Raw genomic sequence first — 22,759 nt, 5'->3', positions numbered from 1 at the left:
AGGAGCCTCTTGTGGTTTTTTGAAGGCTCAGGTCGTCAATCTCTACTTTTCTGTGTTAAAACACTTGGGCGGGAAGTCAAAGAAAATTATCTACTATCTTCTTGCAGTGATAGATAGAGAGAAGCTAAGAAGCTAATATCAGTATTTTGTTGAATGTGACAATGGAAATTTTGAAGCTTAAAAAGCTTTAAACTGAGAGAAGCTTATTGTGATAATTCCATGGCTCGGTTCTTTAATCTCTACTGTTCTGTGTTAGAACACTTGGCGGAATGTCAAAGAAAAAAAATCTATGATATGCTGGGTACAGTGATAGATAGAGAGAAGCTAACATCAGTATTTTATTGAATGTGAGAATGAAATTTGAAGCCAAAAAAAATGTTTAAACTGAGTGGAGCTACTCGTGATATTTTCATTGCTAAGGTCTTCAATCTCTACTGTAAGAGAGAATTTAATATCAGTATTTTGTTGAATGAGAGAATGAAATTTTGAAGCTTAAAAGCGTTAAACTGAGAGAAGCTTCTTGTGATATTTTTCATGACTCATACCTTCAACCTCTACTGTTCAGTGATAATCCACTTGGAAGTTAAAGAAAAATGGCTATTATATATTGGATGCAATGAGGGATAGAAATAAGTTAATGTCAGCATTTTATTGATTGTCAGAATAAAAATTTGAAGTTTAAAAAGCCTTAAACTGAGAGGAGCTTCTTGTGATATTTTTTTCAAGGTTAAAACCTTGAATCTTTACTGTTCAATGATAGAATGTTTGGGCGGGAAGTCAGAAAATACCTGTTACATATCGGGTTTAGTGATAGATAGAGAGACATATCTCTTTACTCTTTGAATGGTCCACTAGTTTTTTGCTTGTTTACTGCATATGGGAAAGCAACATCTGTATGATTGACCTCTTGCTTCTCTCTCTATTTTTTTCCAGAGGTTTCTTATTGCAAAGATGCTTAAATATCAATTTAGTGGGAGAAAAATGTTGACAGATGATTGAAGCATGGTTAGTGGAGTTGAAGCTTAAGTCTGTTTGCAGGAATGAGATCATGGTTGATGGTTGATTTGTTGTTTATAAATTGTCCCGAATGTTTTTGTTCTTAGATGTATGTTGTTATAGTAGTGTAATTGTGTGTGAGGCAGGAGGGAAAAGCGAGGAGAAGGTCGAAGGATGAAATGAGTGGTTCTGATTTCATCATCGATGAAGTGTTTTTCGATTCGAGGCCTTTCATTAGGATAAATGGCTAGTTAGTTGACACGTGTATTCTTATCCATTTGGGGTTGTCTCTATTCTTTAAAAGAAAGTATGATGTTAAAGAAGAAGATAAGAGAGAAAGTAGTGGGCTGTTTTTCCAAGTATTTTTCTTCTTTGTTTTTCCAGTTTTTTTGCTCTGCTTTTTCCGGGTTTTTGGTCTCATTTTTTCTTTTTATATATCTCGGATTATCCAACGAGTGGTATCGAGCTTTTTGTGTGGCTACTGGGTGTGTTCGTCTGTGGTGAATATTGTATTTTTCTAGTGTGATTGGAAGGCGGGGAAGGTTGTTGTGTGTGTGAGGAGTCTATCAAAGTGAAGGAGTATGGCATCTGGTTCTGGTACGTCGGAGTTCTCACATCCTTCATTACCGGTGTTTAAAGGAGATGGCTATGAGAGATGGAGTGTCAAGATGATGACACTATTTTCGGAGCCGGAGTTTGTGGTCGATTGTGGAGCAAGGGCCCCTTGAAAGAAGGCATGGATGAACAAAAAAAGGAGAGTATGAAGGTGAATGCAAAAGCATGCTTTTTTAATTCAACAAGCTGTTGAGGAGTCTATATTTGACAGAATTGTAAGATTCAAGACTGCAAAAGAGGCATGGGATCATATCCAGTCAAAGTTTCATGGATCTTCAAGGATAGTGACAGTGAAGAGACACACCCTTAGACAGAAGTTTGAAGTTCTTCAAATGCGGGAGAATGAAGGTATACAGCAGTATGTTTCTAGAGTTATTTCCTTGGTGAATCAAATCAAAGGTTTTGGGTATGATTTAGAAGAAAAAGAAGTTGTTGCAAAGGTGATGAGAAGTGTTATACCAAAGTTTGACAATGTGATTACAACTATGGAGGAAGCTAGAGATCTTGATAAACTGACATTAAGTGAATTGAGTGGGAGCTTACAAGCATATGAGGCAAGATTTAATAGATTTAGTGATAGTCCAGCAGATGATAGAGTATTTTACATGAAGGGAGAGTCTTCTTCAGGTGCCGACAGTGAAGGTTACCGTGGTAGAGGGTTTTCTAGAGCAAGGGGTAGATTCATGAGAGGTAGAGGCAGAAGTTTTAATGAAGGAAGAGGCAGAAGTAATTTGCATCATGACCATAGACAATATCAGCAGCAACAGTTCAATTCAAATTCAAAGAGATTTTTGGTAGTTCAAGACATGGTGGAAGGCCATATGGTGGTCGGAGATCCGGTAGAGGAATGTTTGCGAATGTCGATGCTTTTAATTGTGGGAAATTTGGACATATGAAATCTCATTGTTGGCATCAAGGTTCAAGTTCTAGGAATGAACAAGGTTCAAGCTCTAGAAGTGATCAAGGTACAAGTGAAGCTGGACGTTTATTTATTGTCACGCCCGAACCCTAGCAGACGCGTGTGACCGCCACGACGACAAGAAGTGGGTCCCTAGCGGCCCCACTTTCGGTCGCCGTAAGGCTCAATATAAACTATTATCACAATTATATAACTAGAAGACAACATAATAAAATATCACAAAATAGGGTTCCCTAGTACTAGGAACCCTAAACACAAGTAGCAACAATAATAGAGACTAAACCGGGGGTTTTAAGATACAACCCGAAAATATAAATACAGAGAACCACATATAAGGTCAAGTCTAGTGGATCCATAGAGGTACATGCATACTATAACAAACCTAAATAAGAAGTGCAGATAAACCTCTCTTTGCAGACTGGGACAACTCGTCTAACGTCGTGATCAGAAAAGATAAAAGGGGAGTGGTGAGTAACAGAGGTTACCCAGTGAGTGGTGTCAGCATAGATGTAACAGAGTGATAAAGTATTTCAAATGGTAATTCAAAGAAATAATAATAGCATATAAAATCAGTTCCAAGTATTCAACATATTAACAAATAACACAAGATTCATCAATAGTAAAAGCAAATAACATTTTAAAACATAATGAACATAGCTCCAAAAATACAGGCTGGCCTAAAACAGTTCCCACACTAATCGTGGCCGCGACTAGCTGTGGGACCACCAAGGAGTTTTTAAAACTTTTTAAAATTTAAAAGGGTGCCTTTCCTTGGTGTTGGCCACTGAGATCCCCGTGTGGTGACCCCGGGTTTCTCACATAACAGAACCCCCTGTCAATGGCTCCGCGCACCTCTTGACCAGGGTAAACCAGGGTTAACCACGCCGCCTCCCATCAGGCCGGACCGTGGAACCCCACACTGCAGTGTCGGACTAAAGTCCGCTGTCACCATCAAAACTAAATGCCACAATATAATTCTTTCCAACTTCCAATTCAAATAATCCATCATACAATGTTTAAATACGGAAATGTACATCAAACCATATCTCATTTGCATATAAATACGGAAATGCAAGTAAACATGTTTCTTTCAAATAAATAGGTATAAGCATTCTAGTTTTAACCATTTCAAGTAAATTCGTACTCAAAATATATATATATCAAAGGAAGTCAATTTATCATCAAGTTTATGTGATAAAACACATGAAGAAATACTTTAGTACTCTTATTAAATCTATGCAATTATAAATTTAACCACTCATCGAACCCGATCTGTCTCGCCACGAGAGCGCACTCATCGATCGTGAGCTCCTTCCCCTTGGAGGATGCTTCGCCACCTAGATACAAGTAGGGAATTCAAATTCTAATGAACATAAGAATGATAATCACAAGAAAATATATAAAATACGATTATACATGTCTAATACAAAACATTACGGTTTTAGGGCAAAACATCGTCATTTTTGGATCCAAACGATCTCGAATGGAGTAAAACTAGTTCCAATGAGTTCGAGGGTAAGAAGAGCTTCAATGTGGACCAAAGAAATACCATATAAGGCTCAAAAATTTTTCGAGTGCTACAGATAACTTCAAAATTGCTACTAGAATCTGAACCTTATACTATGGTTTTTCTCCCAATTTACAACTCTAAATCAAAAAAATTTTTCTTCTACAACATTCTCATACATGCATTATAAATCATTGGCTTCAATTTAAGCCTATGAATCATCATATTCATGGAGAAATCGAAATTTTTTTATATTTCTAAAAACAAGGAAATACTGAATGAAATACAAAAACAAAAACATTGGATATAAGGCTTACCGGATTCGGGAGTGAGAGAGGAATAAGTTTGGTATTGAAGGTCGCGGAAATTCTCATGGGAAAGATTTTTTTGTTTCTAAGTTTATGCTCGGTCGAACAAGAAGAACAAGAAGCAAGGAAGCAAGGAAGCGGGAAGGAAAAAGAACTCTCCGAGGCTTTTTCTCATTCATTCATTCATTTTTCATAAATAGGAAATGACCTAATTGCCCTCTTAATAGAAAAATCATAGAAATGGATCCAAATGACGAAATTGCCCCCGATTTTTCACATAAAACTACTATGCAAACATGCAAAAATGGCACTACTATTAAATGACCATTTTATCCCTAATGCAAGCATAAAAATCTAAATAGGCCCGAGGTCTAAATCAGGACAGGGTACAACATTTATGGTGCATGAAGGAATAGAAGTAAATCATACTGACATTTGGTTATTAGATAGTGGGGCTTCTAATCACATGACTGGAAGGAAGAATTTGTTTCATCAGCTAGATGAGTCTATCATGCATACAGTAAGATTGGGTGATGACAAGGAGGTGGCAGTGAAAGGAAAAGGTTCAGTGGCAGTTAAATCTCATGATGGAAGCAACAAATTAATTCATGATATGAAGTTTGTTCCAAGCTTAGCCCATAATTTATTAAGTATTGGACAATTGACAGCATGTGGATATAATGTTGTATTTGGAGAGAATGAGTGCTATATCAAAAATACTCATACTGGAGATTTATTGCTAACAGTGCAAAGGAATGGCAATAATCTGTATCCTGTTGTGTTTTCTGAAGTTGATTTGGCTAACGTTGTGATCAGTGGTGAGGAACAAGCTTTGTTGTGGCATAGGAGGTTTGGCCACTTGAGTTATCAGAATCTGCAGTACATATATCAAAGGAACTTGGTAATAGGTTTGCCTAAATTACAGAATTTTAAGCACTGTGAAGCTTGTGTATATGGAAAGCAAACAAGATTACCATTTAGTTCTGGCACTGCTTAGAGAGCCAGGAGTAGATTGCAGCTGGTTCATGCTGATGTCTGTGGACCTATGCAGACAGAATCTCATGGAGGTAATAGATATTTTCTGCTTTTTGTAGATGATTACACAAGGATGTGCTGGATTTATCTTCTGAGACATAAATATGATGTGTTTAGTTGTTTTAAAAAGTTTCTGGCATTGATAGAAAGGCAGACTGCTGAGAAACTCAGAACTATTAGAACTGACAGAGGGGGTGAATTTTTGTCACGTGAATTTGAAGCTTTCTGTGACAATTTAGGTATAAGGCATGAGTTGACAGCACCATATACACCTCAGCAAAATGGGATTGCGGAGAGAAAAAATAGAGTATTGATCGAAAAGGCAAGATGTATACTGAAATTTAGTAAATTGCCAAATGCGTTTTGGGCAGAAGCTGTGTTGACAGCTGCTTATATTTCAAATATCTCTCCTACTAAGGCAGTTTTTAATAAAACTCCATTTGAAAGTTGGTTTGGGTTGAAGCCAAAGATACATCACTTGCGGACATTTGGATGTATTGCTTATCCTCATATGCAAAAGGTACAGAAATTGGATGACAGAGCTGTCAAAGGAATATTTATTGGATATGCTTATGCAGCTAAAGCTTACAGGATATATATTCCAAGTTAAAAGAAAGTAATTATTAGCAGAGATGTGACTTTTGCAGAAAATGAGACATGGAATTGGGGTACTAATGAAGTTGGAGAGAAGAACATTGTATTGACAGAATTGCTGAAGAATTCTGGTCCTACAATCACTGAAAATGTACAGCAGAATACTCCAGAGACAGGTACTGCAGGAAATTCTGGTGCTGGTAGTGCTGCATCATCAAGTTCTCAAACTTTACCAGGCACTAATGCAGAAATTGATGAATCACCGGTACAAAAGGTTAGAACTCTCAGAGAAGTGTATGAAAGTTGTTCATTTGCTCTCACAGTATCTGATCCTGTTACATATGAAGAAGCACAACATTCAGAACATTGGCAAAAGGCTATGCTTGAAGAAATGCAATCTATTCAGAAAAATGGCACTTGGAATTTATGTCAATTGCCCTCTGATAGGAGTGTAATCGGAGTCAAATGGATTTATAAAACAAAGTACAAACCTAATGGAGATGTGGAAAAATATAAAGCAAGGTTGGTGGCTAAAGGTTATGTGCAAGAATATGGCATAGATTATGAGGAGGTTTTTGCACCTGTAGCCCGTTTAGATACAGTGAGAATTGTTTTGGCTTTGGCTGCAATCAAAAAGTGGCCTGTATTTCAGCTTGATGTAAAATCAGCATTCTTGAATGGTGAACTTGAAGAAGAAATTTATGTTGAGCAACCAAAAGGTTTTGAGATTGCAGGAAAAGAACATTGTGTGTACAAATTAGTTAAAGCTCTTTATGGCTTAAAACAAGCTCCAAGAGCTTGGTATGGAAGACTGGATAGCTGGTTTCAGTTGCAAGGGTTTAGAAGAAGTGTTGTTGAACATACTTTATATAGAAAAATAGAAGAAAATGGAGACATCTTATTGGTTTGTGTTTATGTCGATGATCTGATTTATATGGGTTCTTCCATGAAGCTGGTTGTTGAATTCTGCAACACAATGAAGAATGAATTTGAAATGAATGATCTAGGCCTTATGTTATATTTTCTGGGGCTAGAAATCAAGCAAGATCAGTATGGTATACACATTTCACAAAAGAAGTATTTAGAAGATTTACTGAAGTCCTTTCATATGCAAAACTGTAAATCTGTGGTTGTGCCTTTAACTCCAAGTGCTAAATTGCAATTGTTTGATCAATCAGAGCTGACAGATGCAACACAATTCAGATGTTTGATTGGTAAACTCTTATATTTAACACAATCACGACCTGATATAATGTTTGCAGTCAGTTTTTTGTCAAGGTTTATGAACAAACCAAGCAAAAGTCAGTATGGTGCCGCAAAACATATTCTAAGGTATTTGTCTGGTACATCCGAGTATGGAATTCAATATAGTTCAAATGCAAGTGGTGTTTTAGTTGGGTTTACAGACAGTGATTGGGGTGGACATTTAATTGATAGAAAAAGTACATCAGGAGGAGTGTTTAACATTGGTTCTGGAGCTGTATGTTGGTATTCAAAAAAACAAGAAGTGGTAGCTTTATCCACAGCAGAAGCAGAATACATTGCCTTGAATGCAGCTTGTTGTCATGGTCTTTGGATGAAACAAATTCTGACTGATTGTGGAATATCAGTGCAGGAACCAATTCAGATTTATTGTGATAGCAAAGCTTGTGTGGCAATAGCTCAAAATCCTGTATTACATAACAGGACAAAACATATAGATATAAAATTTCACTTTGTCCGAGAGTTGGTTGTGAATCAGGATGTGCAATTGAGTTTCTGCAAATCAGAAGAACAAATGGCAGACATTTTCACCAAGTGTCTAGATGGGAAAAGATTTTGCAATTTAAGGAACCAACTAGGTGTGTGCAAGCTTCAATCAAGGGAGAGTTTGTTGACAGATGATTGAAGCATGGTTAGTGGAGTTGAAGCTTAAGTCTGTTTGCAGGAATGAGATCATGGTTGATGGTTGACTGTTGTTTATAAATTGTCTGAATGTTTTGTTCTTAGATGTATGTTGTTATAGTAGTGTAATTGTGTGTGAGACAGGAGGGAAAACTGAGGAGAAGCTGAAGGATGAAATGAGTGGTTCTGATTTCATCATCTGATGAAGTGTTTTCAGTTCGAGGCACTGTTAGGATAAATGGCTAGTTAGTTGACACGTGTTTTCTTATCCATTTGGGGTTGTCTCTGTTCTTTAAAAGAAAGTATGATGTTAAAGAAGAAGATAAGAGAGAAAGTGTGGGCTGTTTTTTTCCAAGTATTTTCTTCTTTGTTTTCCAGGTTTTTGCTATGTTTTCCAGGTTTTTGGTCTCTGTTTTTTCTTTTATATATCTCAGATTATCCAACAAAAAAAAGATGGCCAAAAACTGGTCGTTCACCCACTCTCCACTTCTCTGTTTTGTTCTTTCTTTTTGGTAGCTATTTTGACTGATAAGCACCACAGTATTCATGCCAAATAATGCTTGCTCCATACCTGTTTTAGATCTTCCTTTGAGGAATAAAAGGTTTGATACTTAGGATCAGTTTGTTCTGTTAATATATTTTTCTTACAAGTTCCGGTTTAGTAATGCATCATGGTTTTAGTGTATATTCATGTCAGCTTTCTAGCTTGCTATCTTCTTGCTTTCAGTATTTTCCTTAGATTGTGATGCCAATATTAGTGTTGCTAGATGAAAGAGATTTATCTTATTCTGTCTTTCCATGATTCAGCATGCAGGAAACAATTAAACATTATGTGAGGCAAGCAAGGACCACCAACAAGGAACTCAAAGATCCTGAACAGTATATCCAGGTGAAGTATCTTTTTTATATTCCTTCAGCAACATCAGTAAGTTTGAGTTATTCTTCAGTGAATTCAAGTAAATCTTGTGCCAATGTAATACCAGATATATATCAGCACCATCAATTAACCATCTTTTTACTTTGGCTGATTTCATGATAATGAATATCCATTTGCATGAACAATTTGGATGGCATATTACTTTAAATTTTTCTTTCATTTGCTTTTCTCATCTTATTTCCTCCAATTTCTGTTTTGTTATTGTTCCAATGAAAATTCAAGCACATGTGACAAAGTGTGAAAATTCAGAAATCACATAAACAAGAAGTGAACACTAATATAGTTCTCAACATAGAAATTCTTAGAGAATAATTTTTTCAATCTCAAGCTGTAATGAATTTAGAAGGATAATGTAGCATCAACAACACAATTAGCTTTAAAATATGAAAGCTTTATTTGTTGAGAAATTGAACTGGGTGCATTTATATGCAGCAATGGAAGGTTGAAGTTGCAGATATGGCAAAGAAGATTGAACTTCTGGAATCATACAGATGGTGTCATACTCTTTAATTCTTTTTTTTTATTATTGTTTTTCCACTTGATATCAGTTTATCAACTTGTAAAAATATCCAGGAAACTATTGGGTGAGAATTTGGAATCATGTTCAATTGGTGATTTGCATGAAATAGAAAATCAGGTGGAGAGAAGTCTGACAACCATCAGAGGAAGAAAGGTAATCCATAATCAACTTCATTTACTGAAATTTTCCTTTGAAAAACTTCATTTACAGTTGCTTAAATTTTCTGTTCTCCTTTTTATTTCAGTATCAAGTGCTATCAGAACAAATTGAACAACTGAAAGAAAAGGTAAACTGATTAAATTAATTTTCGACGTATGATCATCTCTTATCATATTGCATGCACTCATAACTTCAGTTTATTAATTTCTCTTTTCCAAATATTTTGCTGATTTTCAGGAGAAGACTCTCAGGGAGCGCAATGAAGCATTACTCCGAAGGGTTAGTATTGTTTTCATCATATATAGTTTTGTCTGTGTGTAATGAATAATCACAATTGCAAGAACATATAAAATACTTAAAATCATATCAATATCACTTTAAGCTTTTGAGTTGAATCGAGACCAAATACTATGTTCGGAGTATGATTAGAGTTTTATAAACTAAACCGAAGAGATATTGATATCCTTAATTACATTATTATTATTATTATTATTATTATTATTACAATAACAATTTTCCAGGTGGAATCCTCATTTGAGGAGGATGTGGAAAAAGAGAAATGAAAGGCAAGAAATGGAAGTAGATACAGAGTTGGTCATTGGAAGGCCAGGGAAGTAGGAAGCAGTATATGGTGAGGGATTAATTGATTGCTGAACCTACTTTTGAATTCTAGTTTAAGAACTAACTTCTACATGAATTTGAAGTACATGTTTAGAATAATAATAATATTATTATTAGTATTATTATTATTATGTATATTTAGTAACTGTTTATGACAATACAATGAATGATAAAATTGTCAAGTTCTTGCTTATACTTTTAAAAATGATTATTCATGTTGCATGGATTTTGGGAGCTTAAAAGTCTTAGCTTAATATTTAATTCTTATGACCTGCAGTAGTGGGTTCCCTAAACTTTGATAATGTTTGGTTTTTAGTTTTTGTTTCTGAGCAGTGGAAATAGAATACACAACATAATAATGTTTTGTTTATAGAGTTTTGGCCATATATTGATTGGTTATGGCCCATAGAAGGAGGGCACATTGTTTAGGGAGGGGGGGGTCCTCCATTTGGGGTTGTCTTATAAGTGGGAAGGCATTATTTTTGTACTAAATATTTTTTGAGCAACTTATAATAAATTTATCATTTCAGAAGAGAGAGAAAAAGAAAGTATTGGTTAGGTCAAACCACTTGTGAGGTGAATTAGGGTTTGAACAGTTTAAGTGGGTTCAGAGAATTTCAGCTTTGATATTATTTATTTATTTATTTATTGTTGATCCAAGAAGAAGAACTTAAATTAATATCTCTTATGTTGCCATCAAAACAATTAAACAAATAAATGAGTACAAGATGGACCATTAATTGTACACTTGATAAGGTTTTCTTAGATCTTAAGAAAGCCAAGAAAAAAAACTCTTGCTATGAGTCAAGCCGTCCCCCATTGATTATTATAAAACCAAAAATTAATAAAAATGAATAAATAGCACATGGTTTGGTCCATCAACCAACTCCAAGATTATTCTTTTTATTTCCCTTCATTCCCCCCCAACCTCCTAAATATTTTATTCCTTTGCTTTTCTCCATATATATATATATATATATATTCTAAAATTACTTGAATAGCCCCTTGAATGACTACTTATATACCCTTATAAAAATCATATTTACTTTTATATGTTTTTAAAATTAAATTTTAATTTAAAGATGTTATAAAGTTAGAATATTTTTTTTGTTAAATTTTGTTTTGTTTTTGACCCACAAAACTAAATGTTACAAGTCTTATAAATGATACACCTCTCCGAGAAAATATTCTTTTGCACGTACAAAAAATTCAAACACAAAATTATTTATTTAAAATAATCTAAATCTCTTTTTCTTTGAATTAACTTGACGGTATTTCACTTTTATTTTTATAAAAATAGAATAGTCTAATCAGTTATCAGAAATCAATACAATAATACTTTAATATTTTTTTTATTTAAAAAAATATAATTTTTTTTTTGTCTCAATTAAGAAATCATAAATTAAAAATACTTTTATTTTTAACAAAATAAGTATAAAAAATTATCAAGTGGCTTTGGCCACTTGATTCAAGTGATTAGCGGCACCAAAATAAAGTCTCTCCTTACATGTGGAATAGTAAAAATTTGAATTTTTTATTAGAAAAATTAATTTATAAAGTGATTTCGCAACTAACACACAGTATAAAAATGGGTGATTATCGTCATTTTCAAAAAAAAAATTACGAGTGATTAATTGAACAAACACCGCAAACATAATAAAATTATTTTCTCTCCTATACTATATATATATATATATATAGAGAGAGAGAGAGAGAGAGAGCAATAACATTAAATGTAATAAATAAATATAATTTTTATAAGAATAAAAATTAGTAATTACATACCCACCATACAATCAAATAACCATAAAACCCACAAAATAAATAAAATTCTTATAAGGGTATATTAACAATTACCCACTTTCTAGGGGTATCCAAGCAAAAAAGCCCCCATATATATATCCATCTTTCTCGGCTCGGCATTCCATCAAACACCGCGTAGCCATTCCTCATTCTCTTTGCGGCAATCCATCGAGCACTTGATCGGCATCCAATATCCATCCATGGGATTCCCTTCGGCCTGCTACTGCGTCGTCCTCCCCAAACCTCTCGTGCTCCTAGTCCAGCTCCTCGATCACATGGAGCTCACCGTCTCCGCCGCCCTCGAATACCTCCGCTTACGCTCGCCCACACCCGATGACGCCGCGCATCAGACCTTTCTCTCGGATCTCCCTGGCAGCGGTATCCCATCGGTGGAGAGCTCGGCGATCAAGCAGCTGCTTCCGGTGGTGAGCTTCGGGAGTTTGAGGACGATGTGGGAAGGGGCGAGCAGCTGCGCTGTTTGCTTAGGTTCCTTGAAGGCCAAGGATGAGGTCCGGCAGCTAGGTAACTGCCGCCATGCCTTTCACCGTGCTTGCATCGATCGGTGGGTGGATTTAGGCCGTGTTACTTGCCCTTTGTGCCGTTCCCATCTGGTGAGCCTTCGCCATTGTTGATCCCTTCGCATCATCCTCATCCTCATCTCTCTCTCTCTCGCTATGTATATATATATATATATATATGATCTTCTTCTAATTAAACCTTTATCTCTCTTCATTAGTGCTAATTAATCTTCTTTTTTTCTATCTCTTTTAAAAAACATAGCATGATCTTCATTAATCTTTTCTATATATCCTCTTTTTCTCATATTTCTTCATGTAATTATACTTTTACTAATTTTCTATCAAAACTTGATCTTTGTATTATTATTATGGGGTGAAACAAAGAGGAACAAACTTGTAAATTGGGTTTGTTCTTGACTCTTTTATATATATATATATATATTGTTGATGATGTTTGTGATGAGGATTTTGATTGATTGTATGTTGAGCAAAGTATTTGGTATTGCATCATTTTTTTTGCAGGTTGGTCTGGGATTGTTTTAGACTTTTTAGTGGTGGCATTGAATTTGGCCACTAAAAGTTGGTGCCTTTTCTTTATTAGATTGTACATTCATGTGGACATTTTGTAAATAGTACCAACTTTGTCATTTTGTGTTGTTATATATATATATATATATTCATACATTTTAATGATTTTTCCAAGCAAGAGAAAATAGATGATTTCTTTTGACTTTTTAGTAGCTTATTATGAAAAAGGGGTCATAAAGAAAATTAAATTCCACTCAATTTCTAACTTGTTTATTCTAATTTTTTGACTAATCTTTGATGACTTGATTAATTTTAAATTTAGTTAAAAATTGAACAAAATTTAATTTTAAGACTGAGCTAAAATAACCGCTCCTATAATTAAAAAAGTTAGAATTTTTTTTTCTAATTAGATATTAGAAGTCTAATTATTAGGTAAATTATTTTGATAGGACACCAAACTATGGAGATTTCAATTTGAATCAAAATGATTACTCAATTTTAATTTTGTTTCACTAAGTGATTATCCGAGATATTTTGGTTTATTTTTGATAATTTGATATCATAAATTTTGGTTAGAATGTGATAAGAGTTGTCAAAAGGGCGAGCATGAGACTTTAATTTGAATCAAAATTATTATTCAATTTTAATTTTGTTTCACTAAGTGGTCACCCAAAAAATTTTGGTTTATTTTTGATGATTTGATATAAGAATTTTTTATTAGAATGTGAGATAAGAGTTGTCAAAAGGGCAGATAGTGTGTCATGCATATATTGACAGAGAATTTTAAACATCTATATCATAAAAAAATAAACAAAAAGGTGGGGATCTCTAGAGTAACCACCTAATAAAATAAAATTAACGTTAGATAACTATTTTAATTTAAATTTGAAATTTGGACTTCACAATGAAAAAAATCTTAGTTTGGTATTCTACCAAAAAAATTTACCCATTAATTATTAAATATACACAATTTTACAAAATATTAGTGCTTGTTTATTAACACTAAATGTTATAAATTAACTAAAATGCTATACAATAAATTAAAAGAATAAAATAAAATAAACATTTTTTTATTAATTTTTTAAATTAAATTTTATTTATGAAGCCGGATATCATTGGCTAAGATGTTCTTGTTTTTATTAAGAATGTAAGTTTAAATCTTAATTTATATAAAATAATAATATATGTATTATTAAATTTACGATTGTGCTTTACGTATGTGTCTATCGTGACACATGATTTATCATGAAAAAAAATATTAATTATTAAATATACAAATGAAAAAAAACACACACACACTATACATAAGGTCATCATCACTACCATGGTCCCACCAAAACCAAAATAAATAAATCAAGACTTTCAAACCACAAAAAATTAAATTAAGAATCAAAAGAAATCAATGAATCCATATTCACAGAAACTTCTCCCGTCCCATCAAATGAATGAAGGTTCCCCAAACGAACCCAACAACTCAAACCCAAACGCAACTCTTCCAAATCCTCACCGTCCAAACAACCAATCCAACGGCTAACAACCCCCTCACCACCTGAAGCTTAAAGAACTCTCCAAGAAACAAACACACTCAACTCACACACAATACCTTGACTCAAATTCCAACTTCCTCCCATCCTTCCTCCCAACTTCCTTCATTTCTCTTCATATATATATATATATATATATGAATGTATATTCACACTACTACAAGCTCTCAAACACTTGTTAATGGACTCCTCCCTCTTCTTCTCCCTCTCTACTTCACCATTACCATCACCATCTCAAGCTCTTCAAGCTTCATCAATGATAACATCAATGGAAACTCAAGATATAAGTGTTTCAGACTACTTCAGTGACAACACTGAAGTAGAGTACATAAAGTCAAATACCATTTGTAACCTTATAAGCTTTTCATGTGAAGAAGAAGAAGAAGAAGAAGAGAAGGAGAAGGAGAGGAGATATAGAGGAGTGAGACAAAGGCCATGGGGGAAGTATGCTGCGGAGATACGTGACCCAAAGAGAAGAGGGTGTAGAGTTTGGTTAGGGACTTATGATAGTGCTGTGGAGGCTGCCAGGGCTTATGATAAGGCAGCGTTTGAGATGAGAGGGAGGAAGGCTATACTTAACTTTCCTAATGAGTTTGGGTGCTCGTCGGAGTGGGTGGAGGTGTCGCCGGAGCCGGAGAAGAAGAGGAGGAAGGTGGAGATGGAGGTGGTGGTGAAGAAGGAGGAGGTGGGGGATGAGTGGGATAGTGTTTGGGAGAGTTTGGGACCTCTTTCACCTTTATCTGAGATTATGGCTGCTATTTAGCTTGATGAACGGTTGAGATATTTTGATTTTTTTTTTTTAAATTTAGTTATTATTTTATTATTCTTTTATATGGAAATTAAATATAGATAAGGTTGGATTTTTTATTTTTTATTTTTGGTGGTGAAGAAAAAAAGCAGCTAAGCTGCTTATATAATGCAGGGCTTAGGCTGAGATAAGGTTGGATTTGATTATGTAAAATTATAGTGTATGGATATTGTTGTTGTGAATTGTAATTTGTGAAATAATTCAATACTTGTTTTATTTTAATTTATTAAATTAATTTTTTTATTATTTTTATAATTTTATAATGTAAATAAGTCACCACATGAATCATAGACCTGAGAGGCAAATGCTTTAATCGCCCCCGTCAAATGATGATTATTTTTATTTTTTTATTAAATAACAATATATATATATATGTATTTTTCCGGTCAAAATGGTCCAGGATTAACCCATCATCAATTATGATTCAAAGAAGCTTCCCAAAAAAAAGTGGTAAAATTTTTTTTTTTAACTAACTCAAAAAAAAATACAATTTGATTCATTTTTTTTATTCAACCAATTCTGTTCCGATTGGAATTTTTCCCCATTCATTTGACTAAAAAAATAATAAAACGAAACATTTAAAAATATAAATATTCATATTTTTAAATAATTTCAAAATAATTAAATATTATATGTATAAAACCAAACTAATTCAATTACTTCTATTCCAATTTAAATCATTCCAAAATCTCACATTGAATCTCACCCCTCTTTATATATATATATATACACACACACACACACACACATCAAATTAACTTAAATTGACATAATTAATTAATTAATCAATCAAACTCCAAAAAAACTCTATTTAATTATATATAATAATAATAATAATAACCATGCCTCCTTGTCAAAATGCACGAGCTGTTCCACCGACCATCCGAGAAGTACTTGCTCTCATCTCGGGGTTATCTTCTTCTTCTCCTTCGTTTACTTCTCAAACTCTATTATATAACTCTCAAGAAAACCCACATTGCTTTCTTTATACTATTTCTTTCTCTTTAGGAATTCCATCAAACACCTCTCGTTCTCAATGAAGTCCTTCATCCTTCTTGCGATCCTCTTGCTGTGCATCTCCATCGCCCCAACACGCAGCACCACCACCGCCGATCCTCATCTGCCTCGCCCCCTCATCCTCCAATTCCCCTCCGTGGATGCCGAGAAAGAAGACCTGATCATGTGGTGCCAGAGCTGGAGGTTTGCCGGAGAGGCTAACAAGCTCGCCCCCTGGAAATCAGTACCGGAGGATTGTGCTGCCTATGTCAAGGACTATGTCACTGGTAAGGGTTACAGATTCGATCTTGAGATTGTTGCCACCGTGACCTTGGCCTATGCTAGGTCTTTTGAGCTCGCTGATGATGGCATGGATGCCTGGGTTTTTGACATTGATGAGACTTTGCTCTCAAACTTGCCCTATTATTCTGATCATGGCTTTGGGTGAGTTTTCTTCTTCTTTAAGTAATGTATGTATATTTGTTTTTTGTTTTTTTCATTAATTTGTTGTTGTTGTTGTTCATGTTCTTGCAATTTTCTTGAATCTGAGAGGACTATGGCATGTGCTTGGATCAAAGAACTCAAATTTGATGATGATGATCTTTGAAAATTTTGAAAATCTTGTTCATTGTATGAAGATTTATGGTAGGATTTTCTCAATGTGGCAACAAATGCATACTTGTATCAAAAAAATTGAAATTTTTGAAATCTTGTTCATTAGTTGCTCATGTGCTTGCGATCTTCTTCGATGTGAAAGAAAACTTGTTTGCCAGGGCACACAAATGGCATGCTTGGATTAAAGAACTTTGATGCTGAACTTCAAGTTTTGAATTCTTGTAGATCATTGTATCAATTTTATCATAACTGTACAGTGGCAATCCTTTTTTTGGATAAATGTGAGACCTTTCCATTTGGACATAAATTTCATGCCTCTTTGTTGTTTTGTTCTATGATATGCATTAGTTATTATTGATTTATTGGGTCTCTTATATTCTTTTGCCTGACAGCAATTGCTTTTTTTGTTTTTTTGTTTTTGTTTCCTTTCAAATGCATGATGATTAATGTGTGTAAAATTGCAGCTTGGAGATTTTTAATGAGCAAGAGTTTGATAAATGGGTGGACAAGGCAAGCGCTCCTGCAATAGAATCCAGCTTGAAGCTGTATGAAGAAATTCTTGGCTTAGGTTTTAAGATTTTCTTATTGACAGGTCGGAGTGAGAACAAGAGAAGTGTCACTGTTGAAAATCTCAAGAGAGCAGGCTTTGAAGATTGGGAGAAGCTCATATTGAGGTAAACTCTTGACCTTTAAAATTAAAACTTTAAAGCACTTGTGATCCTGTCAAGTAAAACATTTTCATCTTATTTTGTTTTGGTCCTTTAAACCATTATGGAAGATGATGTTTTAAGGCACATGCCACATATTGCAAGTCCACATTAGAAGGACGGTCAAAATGCACATTTTTTCACTTGAGAGGTGAATTTTTTTGTTAGCAATACCATCTTCTCAACAGATTTTATGGCATGCATATCAAACTTGAGATTATCTTTTAATATTGCAAGGGAAGAACTACACAGAACATTAGTTGGGCTGAAAATTGAAAAAACTGTGTTTTATCCGCTTAAAACATGATGAATTTTGTCTTTCAGTTTGGTAGAAACGGAACCTTCATTTGATTGATTATTCTGAATTATTGAACTTTTCAGAGCATGAATTTTTCTGTAAAGAGTTGTTCATTTAGCCATTGGAAGGTTTTGAACTTTTGAAAACTTAAGATAACTCTGCATGTAGACCATTTCAGTAGAACACATTAATAGGAATGGTTTGTTCATTGGTTTTTTCGAACTTTGATTTATTTCTAATGTTGTGGGACACAGGGAGAAGCATGACCATGGAAAAACTGCGACGAAATACAAATCAGAGAGAAGAACAGAGATAGCATCAAATGGATACAGGATCGTCGGAAACTCTGGTGATCAATGGAGTGACTTGTTGGGCTATTCCCTAAGCAACCGATCTTTTAAGCTGCCAAATCCTATGTATTTTATTCCTTAACTGAGATTGAAAGTTACATTCTCTCACCATTGGATTAAAAGTGAAGATTTGTATCATAATAAACAACATCTTCTTCACATGTGTGTCTTAGAATTCATGTACTTGTATCAAAAATATCAATTCTAATGCACATAGTTATCCAAAATATTATCCTCTAGACAATTTGAGGGGAAATTTCGGTATAGAGACAGGTACATCTATGTGTATATGTATATCCACAAGGAAAGTGGATGCTTATTTGCTTGTCTCCATAAAGAATATTTATGTCCCCACAAAATTATCTATATATTTTGGAATCTTACCTTTTCTTACTATCAAATCTGATAGTTTTTTTTTTCTTATATAATATTAAAAGCTCAGAAAAAACATCTTCCTTTTTTATTTTTTTGAAAATATTATTTTAAACCATCTTATTCACAAAACTGTTAATTTTACGCTAGAAAATTAAATTAAAATTTTATTTAGTTTTTTTTTTCACAATTTAGTTTATTGGTGCTTATCCTACTGAAAAGCTGAGTTAAAATTTTAGCACGTGTAAATAAAAAATACAAAGTGTTATAGTCATACGTGTCGGTACTTGACATGTGAATTGTTCCGGTTTGTTTGAAAAAATCAACGCATTATGCGGAATACACATAATTATTATTTTTTTGAGGGGTGTAGACATAAATTTCGGTCAACCAAAATTCAGATAAAGTGATAAACTCTATCTATCAATTATTTTTAATCCAAATAAATCTTATCCGTCGGATGATATCTCAACCTTGCCCTCTTTCACACGCATATCCAGATCTAATATCCGCCACGTGGACAACCACACGTGGCGTTCCCTCTCTCACGCTGTTCCTATAAAAACAGCATTATTACATAATAATCAATCTCATCCGTTAAAATTGCCTCGAGATCAAAATCAAGCAAAAAATACACGTCCACGTAGTTTTATTTCAAACAACCATTTTATCCAATCACCGTCCTTTTATCTCTGTCTATCTCTTCGTTTGTATATAAAAACCCAGCCAAGCTCTTGTTCTTTCGTTCTCGATCTCCATTGCGGAGCTCGCGCTGAATCCCTAACCCTAGAGGAAGCTCAAGGAGGTGGATGAGAGTGAGGAGGCGATGACGAGGAAGTGCTCGTCGTGTAGCCACAACGGGCATAACGCGAGGACGTGTTCCGCCCGGGGGGTGAAGTTATTTGGGGTTAGGTTGACGGATGGGGCGATCAGGAAGAGCGCTAGCATGGGGAACTTGTCTCATTGCGCTGGATTGAACATTGGAGGCTGTGGATCGTTGCCGGCTGATGGGTTGGAGAATGGCGGCCGTGCTGCGGATGGGTATGCTTCTGAGGGCTTTGTCAAGGGGTCCTCTTCGAGCTGCGCTGCCCGTAAGAAAGGTTTGTTTGTTGTTCTGTTTTTGGTTTTTACTGGAAAAATGGTTATGCGATTCATGAATTCGATTCAATAGGTAAGCTTTATTGCATTGTGGTTCTTAGATGTTGAGCAAAATTTCATCTTTTTGATTGATCATGATGTTTTGGATGTCAAGCTATCTGGTTTTCTTCATAACGATGGCATATGTATGTTTTGGTAACTATTTTTTATATTGTGTTAGATATTGGGGATCTATTACTCGGTAGATCAGTTCTGTTAGTTTTTATGTGACATTTGCAGGGTGCTGCCTTGTTCTGTGGTTGCTAAGATGTGTATAGGAGGTTTTTTTTTTTTCTTTTGTTGTTTAAGTCCATGAAATTCTGGCTTTCCATCTGTAAGAAAGCGGGATGCTTATAGATGTTATGTTTCTTTCTATTAATGTATACTATTTAGCTAGTGGAGTACACTTTGTGGTAGCCATCCTGTACCATTTCTAAGGTGAGTGCATGTATGCACAAACCGACAAGTGAGGATCGATTGAGTATTTGTCATATTGTTGCTTAACAGAGAGATGTTGACTGTATGCGGTGAGCTGATTCTACATTGTCGTTGTGTTATTAATGAAACAAAAGCATTTCTGGCATTGTCCCTTGACAGATGTTGAATGCATCTGTTAAGCTGATTCTGCATTGTTGCCATGTTGCTAATTAAGTGAACAAGTGCAAATGAATTGAATATTTCTGGCGTTGTCATCTAACAAATTTTTTACTGTATGCCTTAACGAATTCTGTATTGTTGTCGTCTTGCTAATGGAATATTTTTCTCGGATGGATGTAAACCGATCAAGTATTAGCAAATTTAATTGTTGTTTTTTGTGTTGGCTGCGTGCTGTGTACTGTTCAGTTATATTTAATTTTAAAAGCAATCAGTTGTATAGTATTATGGTAAGCTTTTCTCAGTCAGCTTCAAGTATGCTAATCTAGATTCAAGTTTTTGATGGGATTATTCTTTTCAAAAGTGAAGTGTTGTGATGTGTATTTAATATTTTTGCAGTATAACCATTTGAACAGGGAACCTCTTTAAAACTGTGCTATTGGTAGTCAATGTTAGAGCAAGAGTTTGTCAGGCCATGTTGCTTTCAATTAGCTGATTTGATTATGTGATTATGTTTTCTGGCCCTCTGGTCATTATTTAAAGTTCCTTATTTAGTACCCCTCTTACCATATCTGGAAATTCTTTGAGACTTGGACTTCTACAGAATTTTTTTTAGAAGTTGATAGTTCATCCATATGCCTGTACATTACTTTCACTAAAAAATAGCATCAGGGTCGCAAAAATGGTTTCTGCAGTTGAGTTAATTACACACTAAGCCTAAACTTTGTTCTTCCTTATCATTCCTGAGAAAGTATGCCATGGTTTGTTCTTGAATAAAATGTGTGCTGCATAGGGTTCACAAGCATATTGCTGCAAAACTTGAAATTGCCTACTATGCTATCTATACTATAGCTTCAAGCATGGATGTTTTTCTCATAGTTAATTTGTGATTCTCATATTAACATCAATGAGGTCTCCGTTATTATCCTTTTGCTGTTTAAAAATATCTCAGCTGCTTTTGTCTTCATCATTCTTTAATTTCCAGGGGTACCTTGGACTGAAGAGGAGCATAGAATGTTCTTACTTGGATTGAAAAAGCTTGGAAAAGGTGAATGGCGGGGGATAGCTCGTAACTTTGTTGTGTCAAGGTCACCTGCGCAAGTTGCCAGTCATGCTCAAAAATATTTTCTCCGTCAAATGAATACCTCTGGGAGGAAGAGAAGATCAAGTCTCTTTGACATGATAACTGATGAAGTTTGTATCTTCTACTCATCTACTTCTAACTCTTGCACATTGTTTAGTGTATCAGATACTCTTCAAATAATTCTCATCACATTATCAATGGCTCTTTGACTGTTATGCATCATGTTCTTCTCAGGCTTCAGAAACTCAACAAAACCCCACAGACGGTTCAGAAGAAGCGGAGGCACAAGGTCAAAATCAACAACCACCATTACCTCCACTGCCGGATGACGAATCTGAATCAATGGATTCAAGTACAAATGATCTTCAAACATCTACTCCAGCACCGGTTCCAGCACCGGTTCCAGCACCATCCACTTACCCAGTGGTATACCCTGCATATTTCATGCCAGTCTTTCTCCCTACCCCTTATTGGCCAAGTTATCAGCTAGATAGCGCTGGGAAAGAGGTGCATGGCATTGTGAGGCCAACAGCAGTACATCCAAATACCCCTATAGACGTCAACGAGCTCATGGGAATGTCACAGCTCAGTCTAGGAGATTCAATTGGTAGACCACCTTCTGCACTGTCACTCGGAGGATCAGATCGGCAGTCTGCTTTTCATGCTAATCCACCGAGGAAGGATACAAGTACAAAATCCGGCGCTAGTCCAATCCATGCAGTTTAGTAATTTTGCCCATCATTGCAGACCCAAATTTGGTAAATTTTGTTATGGTAGTGCTGTTTGTTGTTAATACAGGACAATAATTTCCCTGTTTTTGTAGGTTTCGTATATATATATACATATCTATATTTGTACATCTGAAGTTTTTGGCATGCTCCTAATGTTGATGTGGCTAACTTATTCTTCATTCTTTTTTAACAATGACTCGACAGTGTGTATATTCAACTATAATGAATGCCAATTACCTGGTTTACATTCATTTTTTCCTATCTTTGAATTACAAGTGATCTTTATTTTTGCTTCTGAACTTAAACAGGAGAACTCCTGGCTTGTAATAGTTATATAAACTCTTGTGTTCCATGTTTAGTTTGGCCTCATTGGACCTTTTCACAGTTTCACTACTACTTCATACTGTAAAGGAGTTCTCCGGATTTTTATAATTGGCCCCATTTTGGCCTGCTATTTATAAGTAATTAACTTGAAAATGAAGATATATAGAGGAAGTAATTGCAAATTTTTCATGTGGTCACTATATTATGGCTGATTTTCATTTTGATCATTGTGTTTTAATTTGTTTTTTTTTTTTT

The 22,759-nt window shown here is 34.8% G+C and overlaps 5 protein-coding genes across 7 annotated transcripts in view; all 5 read left to right on the top strand.

Annotated features, from left to right (window-relative positions):
- LOC120261891 (MADS-box protein SOC1-like) overlaps nt 1-10,290 on the top strand; it is a 29,437-nt gene extending 19,147 nt beyond the window's left edge. Inside the window, exons 1-8 of one of the 3 annotated variants that reach the window (XM_039269925.1) lie at nt 8,224-8,256; nt 8,375-8,460; nt 8,666-8,747; nt 9,228-9,289; nt 9,369-9,468; nt 9,560-9,601; nt 9,712-9,753; nt 9,996-10,290. In XM_039269925.1, the coding sequence (XP_039125859.1) occupies nt 8,405-8,460; nt 8,666-8,747; nt 9,228-9,289; nt 9,369-9,468; nt 9,560-9,601; nt 9,712-9,753; nt 9,996-10,037 (426 nt within the window). In that variant the 5' untranslated portion in view covers nt 8,224-8,256; nt 8,375-8,404 and the 3' untranslated portion in view covers nt 10,038-10,290. The other 2 variants (XM_039269916.1, XM_039269908.1) reach the window with 2 other exon arrangements.
- A 1,589-nt stretch (nt 10,291-11,879) lies between these two features.
- Nucleotides 11,880-12,659, top strand: LOC120261934 (E3 ubiquitin-protein ligase RHA1B-like). The gene has a single exon (XM_039269958.1). The coding sequence runs from the start codon at nt 12,099-12,101 to the stop codon at nt 12,528-12,530; it is 432 nt and encodes a 143-aa protein (XP_039125892.1). The 5' UTR covers nt 11,880-12,098; the 3' UTR covers nt 12,531-12,659.
- A 1,605-nt stretch (nt 12,660-14,264) lies between these two features.
- LOC120273832 (ethylene-responsive transcription factor ERF104-like) lies at nt 14,265-15,518 on the top strand. The gene has a single exon (XM_039280590.1). The coding sequence runs from the start codon at nt 14,670-14,672 to the stop codon at nt 15,249-15,251; it is 582 nt and encodes a 193-aa protein (XP_039136524.1). The 5' UTR covers nt 14,265-14,669; the 3' UTR covers nt 15,252-15,518.
- Nucleotides 15,519-16,150: 632 nt separating this feature from the next.
- LOC120270059 (acid phosphatase 1-like) lies at nt 16,151-18,520 on the top strand. The gene is made up of 4 exons (XM_039277096.1): nt 16,151-16,206; nt 16,305-16,736; nt 17,372-17,581; nt 18,167-18,520. Exons 2-4 carry the CDS (start codon nt 16,333-16,335, stop codon nt 18,342-18,344), a joined length of 792 nt encoding a protein of 263 aa, XP_039133030.1. The 5' UTR covers nt 16,151-16,206; nt 16,305-16,332; the 3' UTR covers nt 18,345-18,520.
- An 856-nt stretch (nt 18,521-19,376) lies between these two features.
- Nucleotides 19,377-22,434, top strand: LOC120257319 (transcription factor MYBS3-like). Its single transcript, XM_039265070.1, has 3 exons — nt 19,377-19,734; nt 21,351-21,559; nt 21,684-22,434. Exons 1-3 carry the CDS (start codon nt 19,461-19,463, stop codon nt 22,173-22,175), a joined length of 975 nt encoding a protein of 324 aa, XP_039121004.1. The 5' UTR covers nt 19,377-19,460; the 3' UTR covers nt 22,176-22,434.
- The last annotated feature ends 325 nt before the right edge of the window (nt 22,435-22,759 follow it).

Source organism: Dioscorea cayenensis, chromosome 1 (assembly GCF_009730915.1).
Source record: "Dioscorea cayenensis subsp. rotundata cultivar TDr96_F1 chromosome 1, TDr96_F1_v2_PseudoChromosome.rev07_lg8_w22 25.fasta, whole genome shotgun sequence".
In the NCBI taxonomy this organism is placed as follows: domain Eukaryota; kingdom Viridiplantae; phylum Streptophyta; class Magnoliopsida; order Dioscoreales; family Dioscoreaceae; genus Dioscorea; species Dioscorea cayenensis.
Note: the sequence above shows the minus strand (reverse complement) of the source record. Positions and strands in the feature narration are given on the sequence as shown.